The 12209-nt window shown below is 51.4% G+C and overlaps 6 protein-coding genes across 6 annotated transcripts; 3 read left to right on the top strand and 3 right to left on the bottom strand.

Moving 5' to 3' along the window:
* Positions 1-460: 460 nt before the first annotated feature.
* CTRU02_200691 (uncharacterized protein) lies at positions 461-955 on the bottom strand (the record flags this gene model as incomplete). Its single annotated transcript, XM_070203727.1, has 4 exons — positions 461-550; positions 651-690; positions 803-852; positions 929-955. The coding sequence occupies 4 exons, from the start codon at positions 953-955 to the stop codon at positions 461-463; spliced, it is 207 nt and encodes a 68-aa protein (XP_070062309.1).
* Positions 956-2449: 1494 nt separating this feature from the next.
* CTRU02_200690 (het domain protein) lies at positions 2450-4225 on the bottom strand (the record flags this gene model as incomplete). Its single annotated transcript, XM_036718697.1, has 1 exon — positions 2450-4225. One exon carries the CDS (start codon positions 4223-4225, stop codon positions 2450-2452), a length of 1776 nt encoding a protein of 591 aa, XP_036589697.1.
* A 1416-nt stretch (positions 4226-5641) lies between these two features.
* CTRU02_200689 (disrupter of telomere silencing protein) lies at positions 5642-6513 on the top strand (the record flags this gene model as incomplete). Its single annotated transcript, XM_036718696.1, has 2 exons — positions 5642-5978; positions 6065-6513. The coding sequence occupies 2 exons, from the start codon at positions 5642-5644 to the stop codon at positions 6511-6513; spliced, it is 786 nt and encodes a 261-aa protein (XP_036589696.1).
* Positions 6514-6988: 475 nt separating this feature from the next.
* Positions 6989-7801, top strand: CTRU02_200687 (NADH-ubiquinone oxidoreductase 21.3 kDa subunit; the record flags this gene model as incomplete). Its single annotated transcript, XM_036718694.1, has 3 exons — positions 6989-7045; positions 7197-7714; positions 7777-7801. The coding sequence occupies 3 exons, from the start codon at positions 6989-6991 to the stop codon at positions 7799-7801; spliced, it is 600 nt and encodes a 199-aa protein (XP_036589695.1).
* Positions 7802-8038: 237 nt separating this feature from the next.
* Positions 8039-9876, bottom strand: CTRU02_200688 (3-oxoacyl-(acyl-carrier-protein) reductase; the record flags this gene model as incomplete). The annotated part of the gene is made up of 3 exons (XM_036718695.1): positions 8039-8544; positions 8979-9761; positions 9825-9876. The coding sequence occupies 3 exons, from the start codon at positions 9874-9876 to the stop codon at positions 8039-8041; spliced, it is 1341 nt and encodes a 446-aa protein (XP_036589694.1).
* A 1443-nt stretch (positions 9877-11319) lies between these two features.
* CTRU02_200685 (n-acetyltransferase complex ard1 subunit) lies at positions 11320-12092 on the top strand (the record flags this gene model as incomplete). Its single annotated transcript, XM_036718692.1, has 2 exons — positions 11320-11632; positions 11728-12092. 2 exons carry the CDS (start codon positions 11320-11322, stop codon positions 12090-12092), a joined length of 678 nt encoding a protein of 225 aa, XP_036589693.1.
* Between the last annotated feature and the right edge of the window lie 117 nt (positions 12093-12209).

The following is a 12209-nucleotide window of genomic DNA, read 5'->3' as shown; positions in this document are numbered from 1 at the left end:
CCAGGTTATAGACAAACTCGATTCAGGTCACGAAATGGCACCTACTGCGGCTGTCCTCTCCAAGAGGCAAACCTCCCTCTCGTTCCCCTTAATTCTTATCACCCAAAACCGCCACGAAGCGCTTTTCTTTTACTACAACATCTATGGTAGTTGACGGAGCATGGCAAAATGGTTTTATTTAGGGCGGCATATATTCTGTAGCATAAACATTGCCGGGGCGCGGAGTATCTAGGAGAAACAGACACCAGCGAAATTTCACGGAGTTCTGTTTGTTGGTCTCTAGCGATGCACACTCAAATGGGTATCGATAGTGGGCGTGAAGGGGTATAGTACATAGGACCCGTATGATGGGACAGAAATTCAAGAAATGAGCCGGCATAATTTCAGCTCGACTTTGTTTTCCTCAATCATTCGTCCTTCCGTTACGGCGTGAAGTGTATCGTTCCTGTAAGGCTTATTCTCATGAAGAACCGGATTCCGGGGGCGCTGGTCTGCCTCCGGTGCTGCTGTTGATATGACCCTGGCTCTGGCCGCTTCCTTGTCCATATCTCTTCACGGTGGGTTAGTGAAATCAAGAACGAATGAATGATACGATTTCGAAATGTGAGGCGCGGGATACTGCTGAGACAGAAGGGGAGAGGGAAACGTACGGCTTGACCTCGCGCCGAGCGAATTGATGAGCTGGTATACCTGATTTGAACTCAGTGATTTCCCCTTCAGAAGAAAAACAAACGAAAAAAAAAAAAAACTTCGTTACATTCTCCTCAGGCAGTGGAGACGAAGTTTGAGGATGCGATCTTACGCGAAGAGGAGGCAGGCCATGGTGAAGGCCGCCAGGGGCGCGGTTATCGTCTGCAGATAGGTTAGGATCAGGCCATCTGTGGATAAACCTAAAACTCGGACGGGCGGTTTGAAGGAACAAGCAAACCTTTGGGGTCAAATTTCCTTTGCGCATCTTGAATTTTCACCTCATCCTCCTACTGTTGGTGTTTTGGGGGTGGTGGGGTGTAAGTAAGTGAGGGCGAATGTGGTCTCATCAATGAGGAAGGATGAGCTGATTGAGGTGGACTGTGCGTGTAGGCGGTACATATGCATTTACTGGAATGGGCTCGATAAGCGCATATAGGGAAGCTGGCATGGTTTTCAGTCGACGCAGAGTACTTTGGAGTAAATGTACTTCATAAGTAAACATTTACTCTTCTTTGATTTATTCACGAATTTCGTGGGGTTTCCTCGTGTCTGCTGTACCTCGAAGTAGGGCATTTCATGTCTGCAAGTAGCTTGGCACTGATCAATAACAACCCAAGATACGTAGGCTTTTGATATTATCTAGCACTTATCAAGTAGTTGTATCTTTGTGAAAACGAATGAATAGATGTCATGCAGCTGTGAGAGACGTAAATGCTTACTTTTGCGTGTTTTTCAGTTGGCTTCTGTAGCCAATTAAACACCTGAGCAAAGCATACTGACTTTCAACTTGAGGACAATCAGAAGGTATCTCTAGCTAAAATGAGACGGAAACCAGCTTTGTTGTCTTTATTTCATAGTGAGTCGAAATACTTCCTAAACTCCAAGGGTTTACGGGTCATGCTAGAGGCCAGAGAAGAACACTGGGGAGGAAGATGCTTTGATGGTCTAACTTGGAACTCTAGATCGTTTGTGGTTTTCATCATGAAAATAAAAGTGATTCGTTTCGGCATTTGGCTTTGGACTTTAAAGCCCTAGATCAACTCTTGCTGACCATTGCTTTTATCAATATCGAAGTAACTTGTTCTGCTGAAGCAGGCTCAAGGCTTGTCCTTTACATGCCCAATCATGGTTCAACATGGTTCTTGTCGTGAGTTGGTGGGCTAAGGGGTTCTCTGCAGTAACTACTCAAGGTACTTAGAGGAACATGCTGGTTAGTTTTGCCTACACCTGTCTTGACCCGTCGAAGGGCCGCTCTCATGAGAGGGGCGGTACGGACATATAGCCATTCGTAACAGGATCAACATGAGACGAGCCAGAGTCGTTGGTGAAGGAAGCGGTCCAATGTCACAAAGTTTTGGCGTACTTCACTCGTTTCCACTTTGAGGTGTTTTCATCGTGAGAGGCAAGCCAGCGCCACTACATTGACGTGTCGTGAGCTGCCCAAGGCTGAGTGTTTCATAAACGCAAAAAAATCACCAAATCAACTCGTCTGACGACAAAAGGTTATGACAAGAGTGGGATTCGAACCCACGCCAATTACTTGACTAGCACCTGAAGCTAGCGCCTTAGACCGCTCGGCCATCTTGCCAGTTTATGACGGATACCGGTTGATGAACTAGGTGGATACTATATTGAAGTCCGCTGCGGGTCGCTACGCTACGTGGAAATTGTGAACATTTGAGCAAATCTGTTGAGTTTTGATGCCCTTTTCTCAACTGTCCCTGTGAAAGAGAATCATCTTTCAATTGGCCTGTGACCCTCACTTGAGGTCCTGAAGAACCACCAAGACATCATACGCGCCCCGTCCTGCGTCGTTAGAAAGAATGCTTACCGTTGCTATGACTCGCCGTCCTCTACAAATCTCAAGTGTCCGTGAGGTGGGGCTCTTAGGTGTTGCAACTCCTTCCGCTGGGTCGGCCCATGGCATGGATTCGTTAGAGCCATCCGACTGCCATTGCCATTTTACCATCGTGGATTGCACGGTGGTATACAGTGAATGGTTCAATACCGAAGTCGTGTCCCATCCTTCGAGTTGGCTCAGAAGATGAGCACCTAACGGATCTTGCTGGTAACTCAGCAGTATAGCCCAACGTTCGGGAGCTTTGGATGGAACTTGAGAGACCATTAGTGATACAAGGAGCAGCCTCCCAACCGGTGGGCCCATCATGTTATACAACAGGTTGATTTGTATCAGACGAGGCGCGAACGGAAACTCTTCGTAATTTCTGTCGAGAAATACAGTGTTCAGGCCATCCCACAGAGCATCTGGTATTGCTGACGACGCCTCACCGGCACCTAAACGGGCTCGAAAACTAGTTTTCTTCATGTCTAGTCGAATAAATACGGCACGCTGAAACCTAGTATCTTGAATGTTCCAAGAGTCTTCGGTGCTGATCTGCCTCAGAAGCTTTAGGGATCTGGCTTTTCTGTCGTGGGGCCAGAGAGTGTTTGCTGAACGTATGCTGAGCCTCCACGGTCTATGGCGCAGAAACCCGGACGGTGTTTTGGAAATGTAAATACCTATTACAGATCGCGTTGGTGGGGTCCCACGCTCATCGCTACATTGTAATGATAGAACGTATTCCCTCTCGTCCAAAGTGTCAGCTTCGTCTGCGGCGTGCTTTTGAATGTAAAGTATTGCTACAATTTGCAAGGAGGTCCTCTTTACGACAACCTCGGCTTCATCTAGAAGTTGAGGCGAATTTGTTACTTTAAGGTTCGAGCAGACCGCGAACTCAGATGGTGAAGTTGCGAACACACCACTGTATGCCTGCTGCCGCTCAGGATCCGTGGTCTCTGACGTCCAGGCCAAGAGAGACAGGTCGTTCGTCTCCTGCATGATCTCCGACTGCAGGCGAGCAAAAGCCTTTTCCCCTTCTCCGTAGAGTAATGGCATGTTGATATCAAAAATACCAAGCAAGCAGTAAGCCAAGTCCTCAACGCGAGTCGTTTGGCGGTTGGAGGCCCATGACATACGAGTTCCAACCGGGATTTTTCTCAATGAGACCTTTTTCTCCAGCACTGTACCGTCGATACCCGTAATCGATGTCAGTGTACCGGCAAGGGTCTGTTTGGAGCCGAGTAGTTTCCAGGAAGCATTGTAGAATGTCACCATGCTAGGGGCTATCAACTCCTGAAGGGTCCATCCTCGGGTGAACCATCGAGAAGCCTTAAAATTTTCGAGGAATGTGTCAGAGTGATCCTCATCGTGTAAATCGGCGAGATAGGCAAAGCATATTGAGGATGATTGGTACCAACGGAACATTGAGTTGATTGCCTCGGAAAGTTCTGCGCTGGACGTTTTGTTGATACAGCATGTGTCTATCCAAGCATATGGCAGCTCTAGAGACTTGGCCAACCGACAAGTCTCGATGATCTTAGAGAACCCAGCCTTTGCCCACAAAGATTCGTCGAGAGCCTTGAACTCCTGGAATGATACCTCCTCAGCACCCCATGTGTGGGAGAGGATTGCGAAAGGGACATCGGGGTTGAAATGTTCCTCTAGCTGAAGGGTTTGGACATTGATAAGCCACATGACTAAAGTGGCGCAGAAAGCGACCGATGGCAATGGGTGAGTAATGACTTAAGACAGGAAGACAGGCAGGGAATTACAGTGTTGCTTTGCATTAGCTGACCAAAAAAACGCTTGCTAGATGTTCGTAGGAAAAGGAGTGGTACAAAAAGGACGAAAAAACACAACAGAGGGGGCATCTAGAGTGAGTGTAAACGATGGGGAACTGGTGAGGCTGACCAATGACCACGGTGAACACGTAGGTAACCGTATGATACTCTTCTGATGTCGGGGTAGTATCGATGAGGGAGGCGCATATGCAGTATAAAGCACCCAAAGTCTAGTCATATGCAGGATGCGGCGACGGATAAGATGAAGTAGGTGTCAATTGCCTTCAAGAAAATAAATAACGTATACTGGTAGAGTAAGGCAGAAGAGCCTAACGATTTAGCCGACTAGCAGACTGTCGTCTTCCGTCCACTGAGGGATGAGACAAAATGTCTATGGGCCAATGTCAATCTCGATGCAGGGTCAGAAATGTATCGAAGGTCTGCCAATGGAGGGTACTGCACAGGCGAAACCGCATATCCCGCCCTTGGCCCAGCCGTTCTGGTGTTCCCCCACACAAGCCCGAGGGCGCCAGAACGTGCGATCTCTCAGAGGCTAAGGTCAGGTCGGGGTTGAGAACGCACGGTCATTAACCAAAAGCTTACTATGTAGGGCGGGGCGTGTGTGGGAAGAGGAGCAGATTTGAGAGGTCGGCAGCAGGGAGAAAGAGCCGAAAGCACGACAGCAAGACCCACCCCCGTCCAGCTCTCTCTGCCTTTGCCTCTCTGCCATCTACCTCTTGCCGTTGGTAGTGGTTGGGGAAGGAACGATCGGGTTGGGGGACCCAGACACGCAGATTCCAGGCAGGAAGGAGCAAAGCAATTGAACCACAGCAGTTGCCAGTCAGCTTCCAATCAGCCAGCCAGCCAGCCAAACACTACCATAAGCAGCACCCTCCTCCGACAACAACAGCTGGGTTTCCTCGACCTGCGCGTGGCAACCAGCCAGACAGAGCTTAATAATAAAGAGTCCGAGCTAGGGTGTATGATGTACCTGGCCTGGTGTACCGCACCGCGCGCAAAATGCAGTACCCAGCACCGCACCTTTGTGCATTTGCATCGCATCAGCCCCCTGGTCCTGGTTGAAGCTCTGGCCATCGTGGCCTCTGATTGGCTCATTTCGAGGCCATCCTCAAGAACCTCCTGTTTACCTCTCAACTTCCCTCGACTCCCGTAACCCCCTCCCATTTTGTTGCAATTTCAACGGATACTGCCATCGCATTCCGATCGCAGCATCAGCGCAACACCATTGTCCAAGGCGCACATCCTTTGCGACCCTCTTAAGCATCCTTGGTATCCTATATCGCGCCTCTCAGCCCTATAAACAGAAGCCATGCCCGTCGAGCTCCGCAAGCGCAAAGCCCCCGAGCCTGCTCCGGCTCCTGCCCCTAAGAAGGCTTCCTCCAAGGTCGCAAAAGCAGCTGCAAAGGTCAAGGAGACTGTCAAGGACAAGCCCGCGAAGCCATCTGCTGAGGAGTCCAAAAAGCCCGTCAACGCCAATGGCTCCGACAAGAAGGTCAAGGCGACCAAGGGCGAAACCATTGATCTCGAAGGCTTTGGCGGCGAGTTCGAAACCAACGATGGCGAGGCGACAACTCTGAAGGAGCTTGTTGACAAGAGCAAGGCCGGAGTTGTCCTCTTTACCTATCCCAAGGCCTCTACTCCTGGCTGTGAGTATCCCGCGAGATCTAGCATATATCTGTTTGGTAATGCCTCACCACCCCCCAATACCATACTAACCCGCCATGAAACCCAGGCACCACTCAGGTGTGTCTCTTCCGAGACTCCTACGAGCCGCTCACTAAGACGGGCTTAGCCATCTATGGCCTGTCCACGGACTCGCCCAAGGCCAACACCACCTTCAAGACAAAGCAGAAACTGCCCTACCCTCTGCTCTGCGACCCCAAGGCTACCCTTATCGGGGCCATTGGATTCAAAAAGTCGCCTAAGGGTACGCAGCGCGGTGTATTTGTCGTTGACAAGTCCGGCAAGGTCCTCGCTGCTGAGCCCGGCGGTCCCGCTGCCACTGTGGACGTCGTCAAGGCGCTGGTTGAGGAGAGCGGTATCGATGCCGAGCCTGTCGCCAAGGCCGCCGCCGCTGCTGCTGATGCCGAGGAAGAGCCAGCCAACGGCGAGAACAAGGACAATGAGAAGAAGGAGGATGTTACCGACGAGGCTGACAAGAAGGATGAGAAGGACGAGTAGTTATAGTGTAGCAATGTAGGTATAACTTTGTGATAGGCACAAGTTTTTAGCCGGAACAGCTGGTAGGAGGAACATGGGACGGTTTTTCTTGTATCTGCAAGGTAGTGAGGATTTGATTAACTGGCGTTGGTCTTTTGCCGTTCCAAATGCATCACTTCCGTTGACCTCGGTGACATCGCCATTCTTAAAATCTGGCGGCGCACCCAATTGTGCAACGACGGGCAGTGAACCCCGGAAATTCCGTGTTGCAGTTTTGCGAGGGGATGAAGTGGGTACTTTATCTAAAAGTTGGGTTGCAAATTGAAGCACGGCTATTGCTTCGCACGGCTAAACTCCGGATAACGTAGCCGGCCAGAAACTGGAGCACGCTCTCGACTCGGGTACTGGGTCGCTCACAACCAACATCAAGCTCGCCGCATCACCGACCGATCGAACACCCAAACCCCCTCTCCTCTCAGCCTACGACGTCGCCAAAATGGCCTCCAAGGTAGTTGCGAAGGCTGCGGCTGGCGGCATTGTCGAGATCTCCAAGGTACGGGCGATTGAGTGGCTCCAATTGGCAGTTTGCCAGCGAAGCAAGGCAAACCATCATCAGCAATATCAACTCTGCTACCCTGACTAGCAATTGAATAGCACCCGCCATAGCTCTAGTCCATAAGCTGACACTTTATGAATCTTGACAGAAACACACTCTCCAGTCTACCGGAATCTGGGAGCGCATCCGTCGCAGTCTCGCTATCGACCCCAACCGCTCCTCCGGTGTGCCTTTGAACCCAACCTTCCGCAACCCGGCTCCGGGCTCCCTGGACCCTCTCTCCTACGACGATCCCGTCACCGTTCCTGCAGGTGACATTGCCGACAACCCGTACTGGAAGCGCGATGCCCGCCGCAACTACCCGGCCCTGAGCGTCGTCAACCAGGCCGACGTTGTCAGTCTGCTGTCCGTCGGCTCTGCCGCAAACCCCCGAGTTGAGCTCATCGGCGAGGCGGGCGAGAAGCAGCTCGTCGCTACCAAGGAGGAGGCGAAGGCCACGGGTTTGGCACCCTACCTTGAGAAGAACGCCGCCAAGGCCATCGAGGCCAGCAAGGAGACTTTGTTCACCAACGGCCTGCCGCCTACCCCCAGCGGACATGACCTCAAGAGCGGGAAGTGGGATGTGCACAAGTACAAGGTCAACGAGGAGCAGTCCTACGGCGAAGGGTAAGTCTGCTTGTTTAGTTTCTCCAGGTGCAGATCAAGGATTGCTAACGACAAATGCTTAGTTACCCCTGCAGGACATTCGCATGAGCAAGTGGAACGAGGTTTCTGTATGAGAGGCAGCTGTAAATATGAAGGACACTAGATTCATTAAACGTTTTTTTCTCAAAGTTTCCAAAATCTGTCTCAAAAGGCTGCATCATGCCCTCATACCTCCCCCAGGCTGTGTATCTCAGCACAAACTTTGCAACTGGCCCTCCACCTATGCAAACTCATGCATACATTCGACAAACGCCATCCATGCTCGAACGAAGGAATAAAAAAAAATCAGTGCTCCTTCGCCTCAGTACTCTTAGAAGCCTCGGTCGCATCTTTGGTTGTAGAACCCTCTCCAGTCATCCTCTCAATGATTTTCACCTTGCCCTGAGCCCTCTTGAATCTGTCGTCAAAGTCATTGACGGCATCATCGCTGTTCTGTGTAGAGAGAGTGTCCGGCTCAACCAAAGCAAAAGCTGCGGTGACATTCTTCTCCAGTCTCGCGTTGGGTGCCAAGAGTGGTAGTGAGCAAGTCTTTAACTCTGTTGGTGTTTGCTGCTGAGCTTCCTTGTCGGAAGACGAGGTAACGACCCCAGTCTTTTGTGGCAGAGACAGCCTGTTGGCCCAGACAACGGATTTTCCGTGTATCCTTCCGCTCTCGAGGAACTTTTCGTAACCTTTTGCAAGGCCAACGGAGCGGCCTTCGATCTTGCCGGCCAGGATGCCGTCCTCGGTTCCCTGCCTGTAGCCCTCTGAGAAGAATTGTTCCTCAAGGTTGAGGACGTCGTCGAAGGGGTCTGAAGCCATGACCTTTTTTTTCTTTCTTTTTCTTCTTCCGTCTTGGTTTTCCCTTCTCCCCGGTTGATATTAATGATGTATGAGTTGTTGACTGGCAATGTTTGGTCAAGGTTTGTTGAATTGAGGCCAAACGTGTGATGGAGGGGCGATTTCAAATCTGGCGGGGCAAAAATTGGGAGTTTGACTCAGCGACTTTTTGGCTAGTGAATTAGCAGCTCTTGCCTCAACCATCTCACGCTCAGCGGAACAAGACAGGACCGAGATAGTACAACTGCAATGTTAATCAATGTGTAATCACGGAGGATTCATGTGTTGTATGAATGACTAGTTCAAGCGGATCGGGGAATCAATTCTCTAAGTCTATTTCATAAAAACCGAAGCACCGCCTCATTCGTCGTCAATCATAACACTGCACTGCTCTACTGCATGCCAAACAGCATGCCGCCGTTGGCACATACAACCTGACCAGTACACCATGCCGACTCTGCAGAGACAAGCATGCCCACGATACCGGCAATCTCTCCAACGTAAGCGGGGCGTCCGCCAGCCTCCTCAGCATCGGCAACCAACTCGTCCGAGTCAATTCCCTTACGAGCGCGCATGAGGGGGGTATGCTCGATGAAGTTCTTAATATAACGCTTGAACTCGGGCGTGTTGCTTGCGTACATCTCCGTAAGGACGGGACCTGGGTTGACTGCGTTGACGGTGGCGTTCTCGCTGAGCTCGCGCGCCCATGTGCGCGTCATGGCTTCCAGCGCCGCCTTGGTGCCGCCATAGACGCTCTGCTCCGGGAAGCCCAGGGAGGAAGACACGGAGGACATGTTTACGATGCGGCCGCTCCTGTCGGTAGGGAGATAGGGCTGGACAGCCTGGACCAACAATAGAGGGCCGAGAACGTTGACACGATAGGAGACATCAAATTGTTCAATGGTGACGTCTGGAAGGAGATTGTTCTGGGCGACGCCGGCGTTGTTGATGATCACATCGACTTGGAACTTGCCGTCCTTTTGGAAATGGGCTTTTGCGGTCTCGACGAGGGAGCGCGGGCCGGTGGGGTCGCCCATGTCGGCCTGTACAGGCAGAGCCTGGATGTTGTGCTTTGCTCGCAGGTCGGCGGCCAGCTGTTCGGCGGGGGCCTTAGAGGAAGGGGAAGTGTAACCCAGTACGAGGTTGCAGCCCTTCGAAGCAAGGTTCTCGGCGATGGCGATACCAATGCCTTGGGGACATATTAGTTTGGAATTTCAGATACTGAAGAGAGGTTTGATAGGCATTTTCTCACCTCGAGATGCACCGGTGACAATACCGAGCTTGCCTTCCAGAGAACGAGCCATTGTGTCTCTTTTCTAAACAGTTATGATTGTTTTGTTCTTGGAACTGGTATGTAAGATAATCTTGAGAGATCAACGAGCTGGCAAGATGACGGCACTGCGTGAGTATAGAAGCATAGAGGAAAGGATTAAGAGATCACAACACAAGAGGAAGGGAAGTGGACGGGGACCACAAGGTAGGTCTTTTAAATCAAGGCGAGTTAGGGATTACCCGAGTCCGAGCTAAGAATTGGAACCCTATGGAACACGGTGCCTAAATCGGCAATGCTAACAGTTCTCGTGACCCGACGGAGGCTGTTTGGAGGTGATAATTGAGCGCCAATGGAACGCGTCCTCGTGGCAGGAAAGATCCTGGTGCAGGTGCCCCTCGAGACAAGCTCTCTGAGCAGCTACCCCGCTATCGCCAAAGTTGTTCTGGCACCTGTAATACCGGGGAGGTGCTGGAGCTTGCCCCGCGGTGGTGGATGCGACGGCGCTGAGATGGAACCCCCCACGTCATTCTCCCGCGCCAATCCTGTGGCAGGGCTTGATGCGCTGAAGGGGCTTGTTGCTTCTAGATCATCACGAAGGAAGAGTTGTGATGCCGAGGGTTGTTGGTAAATGAGTTTGCAGCTGGGAAATTGCAAAGGGTTTTGAATTCATTTTCATTTTCGAGTATGACTTTTGGACTTACAAGTCGGAGTGTAGTTACAGAGTCCGAGGTAGACTCACTGTAACCGAAGCATGAGTGTGTGCTCCTTTGGAAGCGTCGGTATGACTTATTTTGAATAGAGGAAGTCTTTAATGAGGTTATTTTACTCAGATACACGGGCTTGCTACGGCTTTGGAATGAAAGATAGTAAGATATGAAGAGCAACGAAATTGTCGCAGGATGATGATTTGGCCGTTGTGGTACTGTTTCAGTCTCAAGTAATTATTGCAACCAACGAAGCATCTAGCAAAGTTGCCGGAATAGAACACCCCGAGAAATGGGTAGGCGGCAAAGCTCATGAATTCGTTGAGGAGCCAAAGGCATTCACATCAGAAAAACGGGCCGAAAACCAGAGGTCGATAATAACCAACGGACTCTGCTGTGCATGGTAAGGCCATATGAGAAAAGCGTGTGTTGACGGTAAGAATACCTACTGGAAGCTCTGCCAATTGTAATTGGCGGGGCAGCTTTGAGCGACTCTCGGAGCCTCGTGCGGCGATGGTGGGGTTGCGGCAGCAGCAGCAGCCACCAACGACCAGGGCCTTTCTAAAAGTTCACCTCCCCTCTCCGCTGACTGCTCACCTCCGACCCAACCCACACCACATACCCCTCCCCTTCAGCCTTGCGCGCCAACTACAGACTGACCGAGATAAGCCCAGGCTTACTACCTAGCCTCGTTTCTCGTCACCACATAGATTTGGCTCTTCCTTCCGGGTCTCCCACCCTAAGAGAAAAAAAGAAAAAAACCGCCCATCATGGATATCCGTCTGCTCAAGTCCTCCGACCTCCCCCTCATACAGCACGCCAACCTCGAGAACCTGCCCGAGAACTACTTCCTTAAATACTACCTCTACCATGCCCTCTCGTGGCCCCAGCTCAGCTATGTCGCCGTCGATGTCTCCCGCCCCAAGCGTACTCCCTACGACTACCCCAAGATCGTCGGCTACGTTCTGGCCAAGATGGAGGAAGAGCCCACCGACGGCGTGCAGCACGGCCACATCACCAGTCTCAGTGTCATGCGTACCCACCGTCGTCTGGGTATTGCCGAGAAGCTGATGCGTCAAAGTCGTATGTCCTCCTTTCCCCGTTAAACCAGGCTCCGTCATAGTGCAAAATAAGCCTTGATGCGTCAATTCACCGCATGACTAACGCAAAACCTACAGAACTCGCCATGGTCGAAACATTCGGTGCCCAGTATGTCTCCCTTCACGTTCGTGTCTCCAACCAGGCCGCCATTCACCTCTACCGCGATACCCTGGGTTTCAAGACAGAGAAGGTTGAGAACAAGTACTACGCCGACGGCGAGGACGCCTACTGTATGAAGTTGGACCTCAGCTACATTCGCGAGCAGATCCAAGACGAGCGCAATCGCGAGGAGGAAAATGCGGAAGCTGCTGACGAGGGCGATGCCGTCGGTGATGTCGGCCGTGACCCTAACGCTGCTACGGAGAAGAAGCGCAAGGTCAAGGTCGGCCGTGGCTTGGGCGTCGGCGAGCTGGTTGAAAAGAACGAAAGCAGCAAGAACTAGGAGTCTGAACACGATTCTCCATGTTGGACAGCAAGAGAGTGGATATTAAATGGGGGAAGGTCTATGTAGTGGGGTTCTGGATGAAAGGAAGGAGAGCATTCTTCCGCAATCCATGAT

The sequence above is a fragment of the Colletotrichum truncatum genome (assembly GCF_014235925.2).
Source record: "Colletotrichum truncatum strain CMES1059 chromosome Unknown Contig_0001, whole genome shotgun sequence".
Lineage (NCBI taxonomy): Eukaryota > Fungi > Ascomycota > Sordariomycetes > Glomerellales > Glomerellaceae > Colletotrichum > Colletotrichum truncatum.
Note: the sequence above shows the minus strand (reverse complement) of the source record. Positions and strands in the feature narration are given on the sequence as shown.